This window comes from Acanthaster planci, linkage group LG20 (assembly GCF_054643075.1).
Source record: "Acanthaster planci isolate LZ-2023a linkage group LG20, COTS_SCS, whole genome shotgun sequence".
Classification (NCBI taxonomy): domain Eukaryota; kingdom Metazoa; phylum Echinodermata; class Asteroidea; order Valvatida; family Acanthasteridae; genus Acanthaster; species Acanthaster planci.
Genome location: NC_141796.1, coordinates 9,692,598 through 9,710,658, shown reverse-complemented (window position 1 = coordinate 9,710,658; position 18,061 = coordinate 9,692,598). Strand labels below are relative to the sequence as shown.

The 18,061-nt window shown below is 43.3% G+C and overlaps 1 protein-coding gene across 1 annotated transcript; it reads left to right on the top strand.

Annotated features, from left to right (window-relative positions):
- The first annotated feature begins 78 nt into the window (after positions 1-78).
- LOC110975073 (CD63 antigen-like) lies at positions 79-17,667 on the top strand. Its single transcript, XM_087130849.1, has 8 exons — positions 79-330; positions 5,029-5,126; positions 5,847-6,044; positions 6,751-6,825; positions 8,597-8,765; positions 9,768-9,955; positions 10,793-10,876; positions 15,642-17,667. Exons 2-8 carry the CDS (start codon positions 5,061-5,063, stop codon positions 15,702-15,704), a joined length of 843 nt encoding a protein of 280 aa, XP_086986975.1. The 5' UTR covers positions 79-330; positions 5,029-5,060; the 3' UTR covers positions 15,705-17,667.
- The last annotated feature ends 394 nt before the right edge of the window (positions 17,668-18,061 follow it).

The following is an 18,061-nucleotide window of genomic DNA, read 5'->3' as shown; positions in this document are numbered from 1 at the left end:
GCGATTTTAATCAGTTACCCTCTAGCTTCAAATATTAACTCTGGCCCTTTCAGAAGAGGGCCGCATTGTTTTGGCGACGCGTTCAAACACTTCATGACAACCGGGCTTAGCGAAGTATGCTATATATCAACCAGCGACCGGAGCACAATCCTATTCAGCCCTAAATCCATCCGCACAGCAGCACGCAGCTGTCCAGCAGTTCCTTTTTGCTCGTCGGACCAGAAGCAATTGCTGACCCGAGGAAAAGAAGACGATAACGGGAGATCGTATCTTTTTAAGCTTTATGCGGACACCGCATCGGATCTAATCCAACTGCAGCTTGATTCTTGGGTAAGTTGTAGATTTAAAAAAAACAGACAGTCTGGTGTTTCCTGTAATTATGTTTGCATTTTAGTCAAAGTTGAAGACATGACAATCAACGTGGATGCAACAGAACTGACACCAGTTTTAAATGTACTGAGGAGAGTAGACGTTCATGTTCACTCCGAATTTCCCTGCAGTTGTTCAAAATCTGATCTGCGGAATAATCCGTCTGGATATGCCTTTTCGCTAGTGAAGCTCGTTCCAATCACCGTAGAACCTGTTGAAATTAACCTGCATGAAGGTGAATAAAGTGATTTCGTGATGGAGACACGCGTGCACAAATTTCCGTCGACGGTTTTATGACTTTGCAGCCGTGTTAGGCCTTATGCGTGGGAAAGAAAACGTAGGCCCCTCCTTTAAAACGGCTGAGAGAAACCCGAATGAACAACTGATTTAATCTTTGATCGGCCCAAAAAGCATTATTACCTACAATAAACAGTGTATTTTTTTGTAATATTAAGTACCGATGACTGTCAAAACGATTAGTCGGACTATTACATTACGGTGTCTACAATGTAGCATGGCTATATGCGCATGTTTGTGTGCCCGCGTTGACTGCAGATTTTCCCCACCCTATGGTAAGTCGTGCACTGTTTGGTGACATAGGCCCGGGATGGTAGACTTGTAGCAGTCTTTGCCAATGTCAGGGTCAATTGTTTGGATCATGAATCAAATCGTGGAGGTCGTAGATGTGACCCGTGAATGCTGCTCATCTGCTTGCCATCACACAATCGACTTATTTTTCTCCAGTTCAAGATGCATAGTTCCTAACCCCCCCCCCAAAAAAAACACTATAATCTCATGCAATGTAAATGCCGCGGTGCTCTGATAGTGTGCTTGCTTGAACAAAATGGACATTATGGAAGAAAGTTACCAAATGGAAATAATAATTATTTTTCAAAACTGCTCGCTTTTCACTTTGCCTATCTGCTGCTTTAAACAAACCTGTTTTAGCTATAGCGTTCAAGAGCGAATCAAGAATTATAAAAGGACCAAGGCCTATATGGAATCTCCAGACTTCTAAGGTTCTGCTACATGTTTTGGGTCATTTTCAAAATAGACCGGTAAGAACACTGCTTTAGTGGACGAACTTCGTTAAACTAAAAGTAATAAATCCCAAAGCCATCGCAGCATCATCGTTGTATTGTGTGGATGCTCTTTCGCGAGGAACTGATCGGGTAAGTCTAGGCCATGACCATAATGCCGAAACAGTAATTATATTTACGGCACGTACACAATGCCGCGGGGATTTCCAGTTCATTTTCGTGAAGGGAACAAAGCTGTCTGGTGAACTTGAAACTGCGGTAGACAGACTCGTGAAAATTAATGACAGATGCAATTATCAGGAGGGATACGATGGTTGTTTAACACGTAGTTCTTCAATTCTCTGACTAAATGGCTACCAGATCCATGTTCCGTTGCCGGGTCCCACAGCTTCAATAAGTAGTGATGAAATGTTTGTCTGTGTTTGATTCGTGCGTTAACTTTCATAACTTGGTTCTCTGTAACGGACGCTGTCACGGTTTCTTAAATTGTCAACTGGGCGTGTACACATTTCTTCTGTATTTGCTCAAATAGGTTTCTAGAAGCCATTCATTTAGATTCATTATGTACGTTTTATTGGATGCGTTGCGTATACGATGCGTTCACTTTCACAGACACAAAAATGGACTCCATACGCAGGTTGCGTTCGGCCGTCAAATCGCTTCCTGAGCGAGTTTTGACAGGTGCGCAACGCGTGGCGGAAGTATAAACGCGCATATGGAAAGGTGCCTTGTTGTTCTCGTCAGTTTTACTAAAATGACAAAGGAAACATTAATGGACCGCGTAAGTTCCAATAATGTTACATTCAATGAAAGGGCGGAGCTGGGCCGGGATCTTATGGGCACACATGAGCAAAGGTATATGTAACATCTAGGTTTATTGGTAAAATTGAAGCTAAGATATCCTAATCAGTGCGGATGCCTAGCAATTTCAAAACGACTTCCCCTTCAGGGTTTTTTTTTTACTTACCAAACCATCGAATTATGGATAGTTTATGCAATGCAATGGAAGTGAAGCTATTGTCTTATAATTTATTAGGGAAGACGTGTTTAAAGCTGTCGTTTAAAGACACAATATGTGAGAAGTAATTTCTGTGTTCAAAATGTCTGCCACAGAAATTGGCTTCAAGAAAAAACTATTCTAGCAACTGTTGAGCTGGGTTGGGCGGAAGATCTGCATGGTTTTGGGTTGGATTTTGTCCTCTGCAGTAAACTGTAATTGTGTATTTATATCGCTTATCTTCTGACGATAATTGCTCAATTTGTTATTTTTTCGCGTAGGCGGCAAGAGCCGGGTTTTATGTTTATTATGGGCGTGTGTTCCGGACTTCGTACGGAGCGCATGGATATTTCTAGCTACTCGTTTAGCTTGTGATAACCATTATGTCGTTTTCTGCGCCGGTTAATATTGGACAGTTCTGGTTAGAAGTGGCGGGTTAATCAGTAAATAAAAATTGTGAGGACGTGGAGAGGGTCGAATGAAAAGTGCAACTGTTGAATTAGCTCACGCCTCCGCCCTGTGTGGTTCCATAATGGGATCTAGTTAACGATGAACGTAATGGCCGTAATATCGTCCACCGTTTGATACCTAATTAGGAAGTATTTTGGTTTAAAAAGAAAAATTATAACGACAAACACTTCAAAAGGTGCGTGTTCACCTCAATTTGCAATTTACATGGAGTCGTCAGGCACAACGAAAGCAAAACTAAACTTGCAAAACCTAGTCTCTTTCGAGTGGTCAGGCGTCCGTGCATACCGTACCGGTGCTAAACTATTTCGTAGGACGTCGTTAAAGTCTAGTCGAAACATAATTACAGCCTCCCTTTCGACTCAACTGTGTAAAAGCAGTCGCGGTGGAGCATGCTGAAAGAAGTTGGTGTTGCATTTCTGATTTCTCGTTAAGCAGAATGTAGTGGCATCTTTCTGGGCTCATAGCTGGACAATTTGGTGCCATGGGCGTTAATCGGTGGGGGACGGGGGGGGACAAGTCCCCACTTTTCCAAACGGGGAGATACAATATCATTTCCCCCCACCACTTTTTTGCAAAACCTAAATGAAAATGTATACCTATTTGATCCTGTATTTCAGAAAAGCTCGTTAAATGGCTCCTGAACGAACAAAAAATAGATAAAAATAAAAACGAAAAATATGAAAAGTGTTATTAAAACTTTCCAAACCACCACGGTGCTTGTTGCAGTGGGGCGCCTTTTAAAGATGAGAACAGTGTTTGTTCATTTAAAAACAAAGGAAGGACGAGCCCAATGGCCCCTAACATTATATATACACAGGGCCTAATTATATAAAATCAGGAAGAAAGATTATGTGAAAAATTAAACAAATGTTACAAAAGCAGTTGTGTGGAAAACTGGCTAAAGTAGCCAGAAATTGCCTCAGATCACAGCACAGAGCATCAGTTCTATACTCCAACATTTTTTAGGGAACAGCGTCTATCTCAAAACTAAAGGTATGTTCCTTTTAAACAGGATGGCATTTTCGTTTACCATTCGGTAGCATTTATTAGTCGCTATTTCAGTAGCTGCGTGAGATTTGTTTCTTAAATTTTTACAACAATTGTGTTTTTTCTTTAATGATGGTCTGTCATACTTTGCCAACCAGCGGTTCATAAAAACTACAACTGTGACTTTTATTGCGAATGTAATATCTGTGCCGTCCCTGCGAGAGGTCTGTCATAATATTTCTGCCAACTAATTTTCCGGGTGAAAAACTGTGAATCCATTTTGCAGTGCCGCTGGCGTTGTATCTAATTTCTAGTGCCACAACGTTGGCAACAAGGGGGTCCGTTGCCAGACTTGATGCTGGTTTAGTACCAAGACGACATGGACCACGTGACTGCCTTTGCCCTTTCATTTGACCTTGACAGAATCGGGCGGATTCCACCCCTTCAATTTCCTCTTTAGATATCGAGACACGTGACATATCATTCTATCCCAGGCCTGAGCCTCGTTTTAGTTGTGTATTGACTATGTTGTCTTAAAAGCACGTCAAGTCACCGATTTCACTAAAAAAGAAATTGTCCTCCGGCAATGTCAAACTTGTCAACTCGAAGGTTGTTCATGCCGAATGGAGCTGCTCATTTTCATAACTGCAGTGCCGATAGTATACTAATTGAATGGGCATAAACTTCAAACCAAATTCCTCGTTCTTTAAAAGTCAATTAGGCCCGAAATACAGGGCTTCAAGATGGCCAGCAAAGGCTCTCATGTAGTGAGAATGTTTTGGTGCTACGTTCAGTGTGTTCTTAAATTCTGACACTTCTTTAGCAAACTCTCATACTTACGAGCTTTTTATTTAGGCTGTTTGGTATATATCAAAAATTCACGAGATGTGTTTGGTAACAACCAACAGCTTTCATGAGGGAGTTGCGTCATCTCGGCAAAAACAAAACAGCTGTTTCATTTCTGCAAATATTTTTGTTTAAATTTCTGCAGTCAGATTACTTTACATTGACCGCTGTAATCAGTCATTGTCCAACAACGACTGTTTCAGGAATACTTATTTGAGCATTGGGCAAAGCACAGGGGGAAACTCACCCATTGGAATTTAATTCTCCGTTGTTACGATCAGACGAATTATGGCTACATTCATTGCTGTCCCGTCACAGGGTTTTCTGCAAAGAAAGAAACAACAGTCAAAATGGTTGCTGGGTGTGGCGCCAAAATTTCGAAGATGATCCTCTTCGTCTTCAACTTTTTGCTTTGGGTAAGTAATAGCCAAGGTATATTTACATGTACGTACCAAGACCCACTCCTCAGGTTTTTCTCTTCAGAGAGCGGGCCGCATGCGTTGGGTGAAATCCGGCACAACATCTAAACTTGTCCTGGTCCAATAAACCAAGAGCCGGTCTCCCCTTAGTTCGACGCTTCAACTGTAGAACCTTTGCGTGGTGGCCATCTTGCAGAGCAGTTCTGTTGTTCCACATGGCAACCTCCTTCAAGCATACCTTGCGGAACAAATGCACTGGCCTGCAAGATGGCAGCCATGTAAGCCCTCTATTTAACGGCCAACATTGGCCATTTGTCATCGCTCCATCACGCTCTATTACAATGGCGTATCCTGTCCCCCCACCCCACCCTGTAGATAGCGTTCTTGTTTCACCAGCAAATTAGTCAAGTATAAACACACGAAGAAGTAACGTCTACCCGAAGTTCCAAAGAGTTGTTTGACGAGCTTCCCTTTGTGTTATTTTTCAAGAAAAAAATATATATAACCCAGAAGATAAGAGAATGGAAATTGAGTTTGGAGAGAATTGGAACAGGTGCTGAAAGTTAGGGAATATCACTTTGTGTCATTTTGTTAAGACATAATTCGAATTCTAATACTTCAGCAATACATGAAATCGCACGGAGATGAAGCTGTGCGATTTGAAAAAATGGCGTCAGTCACTCCAATGGCTTTATTCCCGTGCACTCTTCTGCGCAGCTCGTAGGTATCATCTTGATAGGTCTGGGCGGCTATGTGGTCGCCCGGCCTACGACATACGGCAACTTCTTCGGCGATTCAACGAACCTGCTGAACATAGCATCCGGGGTGGTCATAGCCGTGGGCTGCTTGGTATTCCTTCTTGCCTTTGCTGGATGTTGTGGTGCGATGAAGGAGAGCGCCTGCCTGCTCAAAATCGTGAGTACATTTCTTTTAACTACTACACTGTCACTGCTGCCGCTTCTTCTAAATGACCAGGTAATTTGCACCCCGTACATTTTCAATGGGCCACGCAAGATTTTTTTGTTGGCATGGCTCTTGATGGCCATTTATGCACGTGCATATTTAATTATGAATGTATGGGTGGAAAGGTACATTCAACCCGTGTCCTCATGACGCATGCGCAGTGAGAGATACCTTTTTCTGGTTAAGGATCTTGACACTTAAAAAGGGCAAAGTCAAACCTTTTGTCAAAAGATGTTAGAAAGCTTTAGTTTCAAACGTGTAGACGCCTGATTCATTCTTTATCGCTTCGTTTTACTCCACGTTTCTTCTGTCAGGCAGTCGTTCGAAGCTTCTTGTTGCCTTCACCCATTCCTACAAGCTGGCAGTGTCACGGTGTTGGCACCTCGCTAATTTCACAGTTACAACTGAGCATGCCCAGAGCAAATCACGTGCGAGGTCATTCGGGCGCGTGTGTGAGGTCTCTCCTATCAGCGCGGCCCAACACGAACTTGCGCGCGTGCTTTGTTCCCGAATGACCTTGCCTTTTTGAAATACCGAACTGCATGGGTTATTCCCCACGTGTGGTTGTCAGCAAAGGACACGACGTTTAAACGTCCGAACATCCAAAGGTCTATGTTTTCATAATTCTTGGTGTTTTCTCCCACTGTTTCGTTTTCAGTATATTGCCGTTCTGGTCGTGCTGGTGATCCTCGAGGTTGTCGGAGGAATTTTGGCTCTTGTGTTCAGGGAAAACGTAAGTTTTAAAAGTAAAGTTCATCCAAATGAAGAGTGTTTTGTCAAATCTGCTCAATTCACCCACACTGACCGTCGCTGTGTAAGAAACGGGTAAGGAAACAGGATAAACAGAATGAAGAATGTTTAAGTTTGGGAGGTAGGCTCCCAGGCGTCATTTCAAAAGTCTGGACTCGCACTGAAGCCACCGGTGGCCATATCTTATCATGCCAAATACAAAGGTGATCATTGGGCCTGTTTGTTTAACACAGATCTCGATCCGTGATCCTGTAACGCTGGTTCGCACCATCATTCGGCGAGTTTTGGTGTCTGTAAACCAGTGACCCTTTGAGCTAGATCAGTGATCCTTAAGCTGGGTCGCACCATCCATTAGGCGAGTTTTGGTTGCCATAAACCAACGACAGATCACCGATCGTGATCCAGATCCGTGTGAAACAAACACGGCCTTTGGCTCGCGTGCCATCGTAATTAACAATTAAATTAATGGCGATGAAGCCTTGATATAAGCTTCATTATGTGGAACTGTAAGATGGCCCCGTTGGCTTCGATGATCGCTGTGTGCTGGGCCACGTTCAGTTGCACAGTAGTTAGCCTACGTGTGCACATACTACCCACAATAAAGGTATTGTACTATTAAACGTGCCTCTGGTTTGGGGCCTTGCAAACCTATAGGCTTTTTTCATGACGTCCAGGGATATGCTACACTGTCATGCTGGAGTCTGGCTAAAAATATTTGCATTGGCAACAAAACCAGAGTACTTATGTCAAAACGTTCTATTCTGTTCCATCACCCGCTCCCCGATTCCAGTTGTATTATAGGCGAATCCGTCGACGTATGCATTGTCTTGGGTTTTGTGCGGAGCGACTTCTCACGGGACACAAAAGTGGTTCCAACACAATAAGAATAACCAGTCATGGCATTGCCATGGTCACCGGCATTGTCTATACCTAGACTTATGTGGCAAGCTGTGAAACAGCGTTTCATAATGGGACATTCTGAGACGCGTGGTGGCGGCAAACTCCAGTCCTACTTGAAGGGTCCACTACAGGGCAAGCATGACTGAGAGACGACCAACCGTTGACCGCTGGCCGAAATATATCCAGGGGTTGGCAGAGGGTCGTTTCTCGAACTTGCCCACACTTTGCGCCACCCCCGAGCTCGTTTGCGTCGCTCCAATCATGGAGCTACCCATTTTTGATCCATATTCAACATTACGCAAGCAGTGCGTTTGTCGCCACCAATCGTATGGAAGGTCTACTATTTTCCGTCATTCGTAACAAATAAGCCATTTGCGACTTAAATTTGAATAAAATCTAGTGCTCTGCGTTATCTGACTGCACATAAACATAACGATTTGAATTCCCCAGACTAAAGACACTGATGCTATACCTCCTGATTCGGGGCAAGCTTTCACAAAGCGACCACCATCTCTGGATTGGGCTGGTTCCTTTGTGCCCTTCTATCCATTGAGAACAGTGTATTGTTGCAAGTCTCTCTTATGTAACTAAGCAAGAGCTTGCCCCGAATCACGAGGTATAGCAACAGTGGTTTTAGTAAGGAGAATTCAAGTTGTCATGTTCACATGATTTTAAAGAACTCAGCGTGCCAGATTTGGGTCGGGTCAAAGTTAACTCGGAAAAGGCTTGTTGTTATGTGATCCAAGTTGTCCTCTGGAAATATAATTGTTTTTGAACCTGTGCAAATGTACCTGTTCGAAATGTATCTGTTTCTACACTGTAAAAACGGGCCATTTTGTGTGTAAAACCCACAGATCGAGTCAACGCTGGCAGATGTCCTAACCGATCAAATGGCAGCCTACGAAGAATACGAGCCTGACAAAAATAATCTTGTCGACAGTGTTCAGAAGGTAAGTGAAAATAATCCAGAACGTCATGCTTACACAAATTACGTTTCGAATTCAGACAAGGAGTTTCTCAGTGGTACCGAAGTGTAAACAGCCGCGGGGAATCAATTGAAGTATATTTGGGCCGGCCCAACTATTTTGTCCCAGCTATAGTTGGCATTGTCCCAACTATTTTGTCCCAGCTATAGTTTGGACTGTCCAAACTATTTTGTCCCAGCTATAGTTTGGACTGTCCAAACTATTTTGTCCCAGCTATAGTTTGGACAGTCCAAACTATTTTGTCCCAGCTATAGTTTGGACTGTCCCAACTATTTTGTCCCAGCTATAGTTTGGACAGTCCAAACTATTTTGTCCCAGCTATAGTTGGGACTGATGCTATACTTGGAGCATAACACAGCTCCTGGGGAAAGGTGTCCATTTTCATCCTGGATAAGATCTTTTGCTCGTCCCAACCGTCTTTAAAGGGCGCCGAAAGTTAGCAACAGGTAAACTTACAGCAACCGACGCTAATATTTGCCGCCCAAACCTTCGCTCGTCCCAGTGTCCTAAAAGACCTTGTTCACAGTGGGCTGGACGTGCGATACTAGTTTTGTTTCGACGCCTCAAATTCTTTCTTTCTTAAATATATCACAGGTTTTTTTTTTCATCGTAAATGAAATTAATCTGTTAATAGGGTAAATAGCCCTGATGAGGCACTGGTTATGATAAAGGAAAATGTATGATGTAGGCCTTTTTAATTGGGTAGAGGTTAAAATAGTGGTCATCAGTTTATGTAGCCTTGACACGTGCGCACATAATGTTGGCATACATGATCAATGACTTTCAGTCACAACTGCACGTCCGTAGCGGCTCGTGGCTCTTTTCAACCAATGAGGGGGTACTTCTGCTAGAAGCGGATATGCCCTTTGTTTCACGTTCAGGAGGTGTCCTATAATTTAATTGGTTTAGTATTTCTTCTGAACCGAATAAACTGGATAGTAAATGAACCTAACAGACAAGCGTGTTTTTAAGACCACTGCATAAACATGCAGTATACACAACTGAGCATTTTACTGATTGCATGTTTTTTGTGGTTCTGTGTTCCGACAGGGATTCAAGTGTTGTGGAAATTCCACTTACGAGTCCTGGCGAGGTAGCAAATTCCAGTTGATGAATTCTGGTAAATTCGTGCCTCTTTCTTGCTGCGTAGACGAAAAGGATACCACCTGCAACAATGGAAATGCATTGAATACTGATATCAACGATAAAGCTAAAATACACAATGGGGTATGGTGCATATCTTATTTGTCTGTGTGACGATTATGAATTACTTTTCACAATCTAGTTTTTAATGGCTTGGCTGGTGTTCTATTTTAATATGCTCAATGTGTGAAACAATTTTACCCCCCCCCCCACTCTGAACGTTTCAATGTTTTCACGGGCTGAAAAAGAGGATGTTACACCCCTCCTCGAAGATGAAAGGCATTCGGCTTCCATCGGGCATGACCACTCCCTGGCGTGCATGCGTCGAAGGCACATTATTTTGCCCCATCCCTGCTCGAAAAACGGACATTTTGACGAGACTGTCTTCAGCTAGGGTTCAAAAATAAAGAGCCAATATGTAAAAAACGAACCACGCCTAAATTGCCAAAAAAGTGGTCTTGCTCAGGGCACAGTGAGTTTGGACAGTGAATCCACATTGTGGTTCTTAGGATAAAAGAAGTTGCTCATCAGTATTGTAAATACGCTCTCGCGAGGGGAACACGTTTGGGAACTCTATCGGGTTCATAAGTGACCTCGTCATACATGCGCACGCACCACTGATTGCAAGCTCCCATAGGACGAGCCCTCAAGTTGCGCGTTTACTTCCGGTTCCATGGTCCCCGTGTAACTCTGTGTGCAGTGGGCGTGGTTTAAACTGAAGAACACTTACAAACCGGACACAACATGACACTGAGTAAACGAACAGTCTTAAACGCGACTTTTATGATCATTTCACGCCGTCATAATTCTTTCAAGACGGGTTGATTGTATTTTGAGGTCCGATGTCAGACGTTCTTGGTCTCTGAGGCCCGTTGAATCTTGAAGACTACCCGTTCACGTAACTTTGTATTTGTTTTGCAGGGCTGTACGTCACAGATAGTTCAGTTTGTCAAAACAAACTTCCTTTATATTGGAGCAGCCGCTCTTGGTATGGTTGCCGCTGAGGTAAGTTTCTGTTTCAAATGGTTTCATTTTATGCGTTGAGATCCATGTACCGAACGCCAGGGTGACGGGAATGCCACCATTTTCATGCTGCACACTCACTGGGCAAATAAAAAGTTTTAAGCGAGAGGAAAAAAGCGGTATTAAAGTGACGCAAGAAGTTTTGAAACGGACGTACATGTAGTAGGCAGATCCAGAACCAAATTTACAACAAAAGTGAACAATTGTTTCCTGGTCTTTGCACGTACTTCAGGAGGAGAAGAAAGTAAAAATAGACCGGAAGATCGGTTCTCTCCACTTGCTTTTCATGAAACTTTTCCTTTCCTTGGGACAGGACATGGCTCCCGTTGAAACCCCCCTCCCCACCCTAATGCTGCCGATGCGCCCTCCACGTTACAATTACAGCCCTTCGCACGTAGTACCTTTTGCATTTGGTACAGGTGAAACAGTGCTATAGAGTACCGAAGTGGCGTCACGCGGAAAGCGTGTGTGTAGAAGGCATTATCTTCAGGCAAACTTGAATTCTCTGTCCTTATTGGGAGTCGATCCATGGCAACGTACAGCGTGATATATAAAACCATACTGCTTGGTTAATATTAAACCCCTTTGTAACGTGTTGCGCTATTTTTACGCTAAAGCAAATGCACATCTGCATGACTGTAAATTCAAAAGGGGCGTATTTGCCTCTGCCGACCGTCGCATGTGTTTAAATGCACGCACAATTCTAACAAATCCCTTTCTCGGTGTAAGCCCTGTTGTTATTGAAATAAAGTTAATTCAAATAATTCCCGTACTCCCCAGATTAAATTGCGGAATTGTGCTACATCGGTGCTACTGTTTTTGCTGTACGCCGTATGATATCTTTTGTCTTCTTTTTAATGTAAAGCGCGCATAATGCTCTATACTTTCTTTACGTACTGTGCGTCAAGTTTGCTTGAAGATGTGGAGGATTTTGAAGCAGAGTATGTGACATTTCAACAGGGAAGCTTCCACGAGGCGTGGAGACTAGCCTTTTTCTCAAGACTGGCAATAAAACCATTTCCCCATATGAAAGTAGTCATAGTATCCCAGGCCGCTGTGTACTTTTTAAAAAACGCTAGCTGACCTTACAGGGCGCTGGATGAGGCCGAACGTCCGTCTTCACTTGCGATTGGATTCCTAAAGGTACCAGAACCAATCCACTGTTTTAATCTCAAGCTGACGATCTGGTTGAGATATCACTGACAATGTCTTTTGTTGGCCACAGATCCTCGCGATGATATTTGCATGCTGTGTCATCTGTGGAATCAAGGACGACGACTACTCCTAATTAGAAGGTCTGCGATTGGTCGAATTTCACTGGCCACCAACAACCCGTCCAATCAAAACAGCTCATTAGCCTGTCATTCTAACCAGATGCCACTGTTTCTTACGGAAATGAATTTTTTGGTGAAGTGCCAAAAACTTGTTTCTGCACTGTTGCTGGACATCGGCTGTGTTCGGATTAATGGCTACGGCTGGACATAATGCATGCACATAATGGAAGCCGCAATGTAGCGGCTTCGTGCATTTTTAATAGGCGCACGTATTATTTCCCGCCGTGGCAAGTAAGTCGGACACCACCATATTTCTCCATTCCCATTTTCGACGGCCGACAAAACCTCATCAACAAATCAAGAAAACTGCATTGCGGTAACCAAATCATGCCGCTTTATCGCTACTGCAAAACGCTCACCTTTTGTCGCTGTGTTGATTAGCTTGACTGAAAAAAAAAACATTTCGGACTTGTCGACGGTGCTTATTTTAAACCAAGACTTTCATTTTGGCTGGGATATTCCCATTCCACCTTTAAAGAGAAATATGCAACATAGTAAGTGTCACCATTGATGGACACAAACTAGCACTGTAGCAGTACACGCTCCACTCTACGCATACTGAACGGCCATATTGTTTCCAAACTCTGGCGCCGACACTACTCTCTCTATGCATATATACAGCTCTGGCCAAACCACTGAGCCACGTCCATTAATCGTTAAGAGGTTCTCATATGGAATTCCGTTTGCCCCCAAAGGGTACATAGTCCGCCTTCGGTTTGTATGCGGCTCCATTTAATTTCCATCATGTCGCATTTGACCAGCATCTGAAATATGAGAAAAACTCAACACGTATCGTCCATCTGCATCTTCTTCAAACACAGAGTGTTCCATAATCATCCATGTTATATCACAATCATACAACAAATTCTTCTGAAACTAACACAGGTTCCAAAGGCAACCATTATCGGAGCCCCCAATCTATGCGCACGTACACGGCTAGCCTCCCCCATCAAAATAATGGTATCTTCCGATACACACAGCTTCCGGTTATGCTTGGACCGTTTTCCAATACGCGACTTGTGCTGCATCTCAGGCTTCAACTGTTTTTTTTTTACTTCCTGACTTTGAGGTTGTAAGCGCAATAGTAAGTCTGATAGTGCCACAAAACATCAAGTAAGATGCAAAAGAGCCAAACATTACAGTATGTCAATTTAAAAGTTAAACGCTTCAGGCCCACAATCTAAGATTGGTTTCCTACACGAAGCCTGAGACGGAGACGAAGTTGAGTATTGGAAAACGGCCCTGGTTTCCATATCGACGTAAAAAAAAAAGCAGAGAGCAACGCAATCAAGACGCAAACTGCAACGCGGACCAATGAAACATGTCAAACGGAAGTGTCGCCGATAACGCAAACCAACCCCAGACAGATCGGCAAAGTTGAGCCCGACCTACACAAACACGCACGCCGGCTCGACGGGCGTTCAACGATGTTTCTCTCGCTTAATACAACACTGTTACTCATTCGCCCATTTTCTCCTTATTGGTAACATGCATATGCAGCCCTAATCGTCAACAGAATACCTGACCATTAACAAATTACATCAAACTTGAGAATCAGTTTGGCCTCAAGAGGCGACATCTCCACCTAAAAAACGCATTTTGAGCGAAAACTTGCCGAGTTTCGGACGCCATTTTGTTAATTTTTTTGGGGTAGAATGACATCGCGCGCGCAGCGTCTCTTCTGCGACCGTCTGCGTCTTGACGTCTTGCGGACCTTCTGCGTTACAACCTACACGTATATGGGAACCAGGCTCAGGTTAACTCAACAAATCGATACGATGCGTTGCTGGCGCCTTGGAGGCTGGTCTTTTTTCTTTCGATTTCATTGCATGAAAGCACAAAAGGTTTACTAGAGCCTACCCTAATGGTAGTAAGCCCTTGGCCTCCAACTCCGCCTCAGTAAGGTATAACCTCTATTACACAACCTAAATGTCTCTTGGTAAGAATTGAGTCCTGAAAAATGCTCCAACTTTACCTCGATGTAAAAGCTGGATCTACGTACTTCCATCTTCCATGATCCTCTGGCATTTCTTGAATGTGTTACTTGGAAGGGGGTTATCACGGCCTCGGTGAATCAAAATCCTGCTGTATCAGATATCCTGCAGTGTAATCGGATGATTTCGAAGTGTGGGTGCATGGGCCACAGACATCGCATGGCCCAGCCTTGAAACCTTGACACAGCGCGTCCTTACCATTAAGCCGTGTCCGAAACGGGCTTCCAGGGCTACGGCTAGGTCTATTGTCTGCGCGTCTCCACGCATTTCCATTGGAGCGAGGATCTAGACCTAGCTCTAGACAGGAGATTCGGAGGCAGCCGAAGAAGTTTGTAAGGAAGGAGACCGATTTCCCGACGCCATTACTAAACTTGACGAGCGCGTGATTTTGGTTAGCAGGGCGCTCCCGGTGGCTGATGTGGAAGCATTCAATGCCATGTACAGTACATGTACTCTACAGATCTTTTGTTCACGAGCGTGGGGACACCAAGTATTATGGCTTGTCACTTAATCGGTCTATAGGAATACACGTAGTCTATGCCTTCTTCGATGTGGTCACACAGCTTTACCCGTTCGAAATACTTCAATAATGCAGGAACGATTTCAGTAGCTTAGGGTCTTTAGACCACTCTTCACTCGATCACCAGTGTCGCATTATACTAATCACTTCTCACCATCAATAAAAGTAGTGTATTGCACACTTTATCACCAGTTTTGCGAACAAGCATACACGACAAGCCACAAGCCTATCAACGAGTCCACAAGAATACGTACCCGACGATGAGTGGTCGCGCTTTCTGCTTTACCCAGCAAGAAATGAGACCGAGGGGTACCCCCCAACATGTCCAATTCCTATACCCATTCAAGACTATTGTTACTTAACACATCCCCCCAAGATGTCTGAAAGGAATTCCCCAGATTCCTGCGAGACAATGACCAACACAAAGCAGGGGGGTCTCTCCGTCTCATACCTTGCTGCATATGCTTTCTGCACATAAAGAGTCAAACAATCATTCCATGCTTGGATTGGATGAGACGCCAGTGCTGTAGTTGCACTGGATAGGCAGCTGTGCTCTGCGAATTGAAGCGACTGCGCAGCCATCTTCGGCTTTTCACTACAATGGCATTTTCCAAGTCACCGGCTTTAGCGCCGAGCAAGAATGTACATGTACTTAAGTGAACTGAATGGAATGAAGTTGGAGGCCAATGTGTTGAATATCCTAAGATGGCCGCGCGGTCACTTCAATTCATGCATAGGTAGGTACTGCCGAGCTGCCTATCCAGTGTGTAGAAATCAGTGAGTAGCACTCTACTCTCAGGGAATCTTAACCGTAAGTGTGTGCTGCACACCCTATTTTTTGGTTCTCAGTGAGAGATTGATAATGCTCTTCCTTGTCTCTCGACTTCCCTTTTTTTCAGATCCTAGCAATGATCTTCGCGTGTTGTGTCATCGCCGGCATCAACAACGGAGAGTACGAGTAGTTGGTGATCGCTGTCACTTTGCGAGCCTATATATCAGATTGATCTATACGTTTAAGATTCAATCCGAACCATGTAAACTTTCTATGGATTACAATCAATGAAAGATAACTTTTTATCTCGCCTTGGTTTCAAAACGTAAAATTGCTACATTCTTTTCTCTTTTTTAGGAACTAAAGCCTGAAATACGTTTTTGTTTCATTCCAGCATAATCTGTAGTAATCTGCATGCAGATTGAGATACGTTTGAGCAAATGACAAACTGTTTTCTCCTCAAATTTGAGTTTGGATCTCCCTTTTTACCCTGCAAAATTGTTTTACATTCGAGTACCCAGTGGTGGGCGGCTGTGTGTTTGGTCAGTGTGAGCGCATGATGGCGCTGTTGATGTGGTGTGATCGTGAGCCCTTCATCTGCCCCCCCCAAAAAAAAAACAAGCTCTGAAATTCTTGTAGTCTTTTGACTGAAATTTTTACGTGCAGTTTATAGACTTGGTGAGTTTTTTTTTTCTCTCCACAATGTGTGCTAGTTTACATTTTGAACTAAAAAATGCCTTAAATGAAATGCTTATGATGAAATTTCATGGAATATTCATTTGTGATGAAGCTTTCTTTTCGCGTAGACGCGTAATCAAGAAGCTCGTATTTTATACGTGAAGGTAACCGGCGGGAGTATAACTGATTAATATGCGCCATTCACAACACTGGGAAAATCCCATGTCACTCATTACATTGGCAAGGAAACGATGATGATATTCAACTTTGGCTAGACAAATAAGGCTAGTGGCGTGACTTTTCATACCAACGGTGCCCTTTAGTACTGGATCAAAAGCGTTCGACGTACCTGAGTTTCTGTGGGCGCCACATCCTTAATATAATGACAAAATCCCGCCGTGTGCCAGTCACGTGCCCATTAAATAAAACTGCCGTATTGTATCGTATAATGTGAAGTATAATGCTGTTAATTTGCTTTCATCGAGTAAGATTTACAACTTTGACATAGAAATGGCCTCGCTTTCGTTTGAAGTTCGCTTGAGTAATGGCAGACTGTTAAGTGTAATGGTAGCTTGTATCTGTAATACCTATAGCGAGCCAGTTCGGTATTCAAACAGCGCATGCCCAAGAGAGGAGTTTGTCCGGGGTCATTCGGGAACAGCAGCACGCGCGCGTGACTGTCTGCCCTATCGGGAAAGCCACTCGCACGTGCAATGTGTATTATTCCCGAAAGACCTTGACTTTTTAAAATAACGAACTGGCTCATTACAGCCTGTATGTATGGTTACATTGCGTGGCCGTGATTCGACGTCAGGGAACAAGTATCGTGCGATTTCCCTCCTAATAGTGGCTTCGCTCCCGTCGAAACCTTCGCCTCGGGTACTGAGAGAGCTTTGATAGGCTTGTAATATTCTAATTAAAATGAAAATATCTCTGTTTTTTTGGTCGAAGGCGTATGCGTTCGATGCTTGTCCAGCAAAAACATAACACGATCCACAATGGGGAGTGAAGTAGGGCGAAGCTGGAGACGAAATGAGGTCGACTTGGGGGGAAAATCTAATGGATTTTGTCTTGATGTTTCTGTACATTAGGCCTACATTACAAAATGGTGGATAAACCACGAAGTCCCAAAATGAACGGGACACCGTGATAAATGATGCCAGTTATTTAATTTTAATATCAGTGGAATGTGTTACGAATGGTGAGAAATACACCAAATTATGTAGTGCAAATCGTATTGATTATGCATACGTAAAATTACGTACTAAATTTGAAAAAAAGTTTCAAAAACTAATTCTAGGAGTCAAGCAGTGATTTGAAAATGTATAAATTGTTGATTAATTGTATTTTCTAAAATAAGTTTTGACCAAATCCGGTTTTGGCAGAATACACTGTTTCTATCCTTCGCCATCTTTTAAAGTGTAGACAGAACAAAAGATGCATGTACAAAGCTAATTGGCCAAGTATCACCCGAAGTATGTCCGTGTTTACCGTTTCTTGAAATGCCAAGTTGAGAGTATAGAGTCAATCAGGGCCATTTTCCAATACTCAACTTCGTCTCCGTCTCAGACTTCCTGTAGGAAACCAATTCCCGATTGTTTGGCTCTTTTGCATCTTACTTGATCTTTTGTGGCACTATCAGACTTACTATTGCGCTTACAACCTCAAAATCAGGAGAAAGAAAAAAAAAATAATTAAAGCTGAGTATTGGAAAACGGCCCAGCACTGAGTTTTATTTTATTAGGGCGCCATCTATTGTTGAAATGCGGCAAGAATTCACAACACAGGTGAATTTCACTTAAATCTGAAAACAAAAATGACACAAGTACATTGTTGCGTGCTGTACACATTTTCCGAAACTGTTCCGAT

Excerpts from the sequence above, each read along its gene's own strand:
- LOC110975073 (XM_087130849.1), top strand. The coding sequence starts at position 5,061 with ATGGTTGCTGGGTGTGGCGCCAAAATTTCGAAGATGATCCTCTTCGTC. Across the intron at positions 6,045-6,750 it reads GCGCCTGCCTGCTCAAAATC|TATATTGCCGTTCTGGTCGT; the intron begins GTGAGTACATTT and ends TTTCGTTTTCAG. Across the intron at positions 8,766-9,767 it reads AGACAAGGAGTTTCTCAGTG|TGTTCCGACAGGGATTCAAG; the intron begins GTACCGAAGTGT and ends TTTGTGGTTCTG.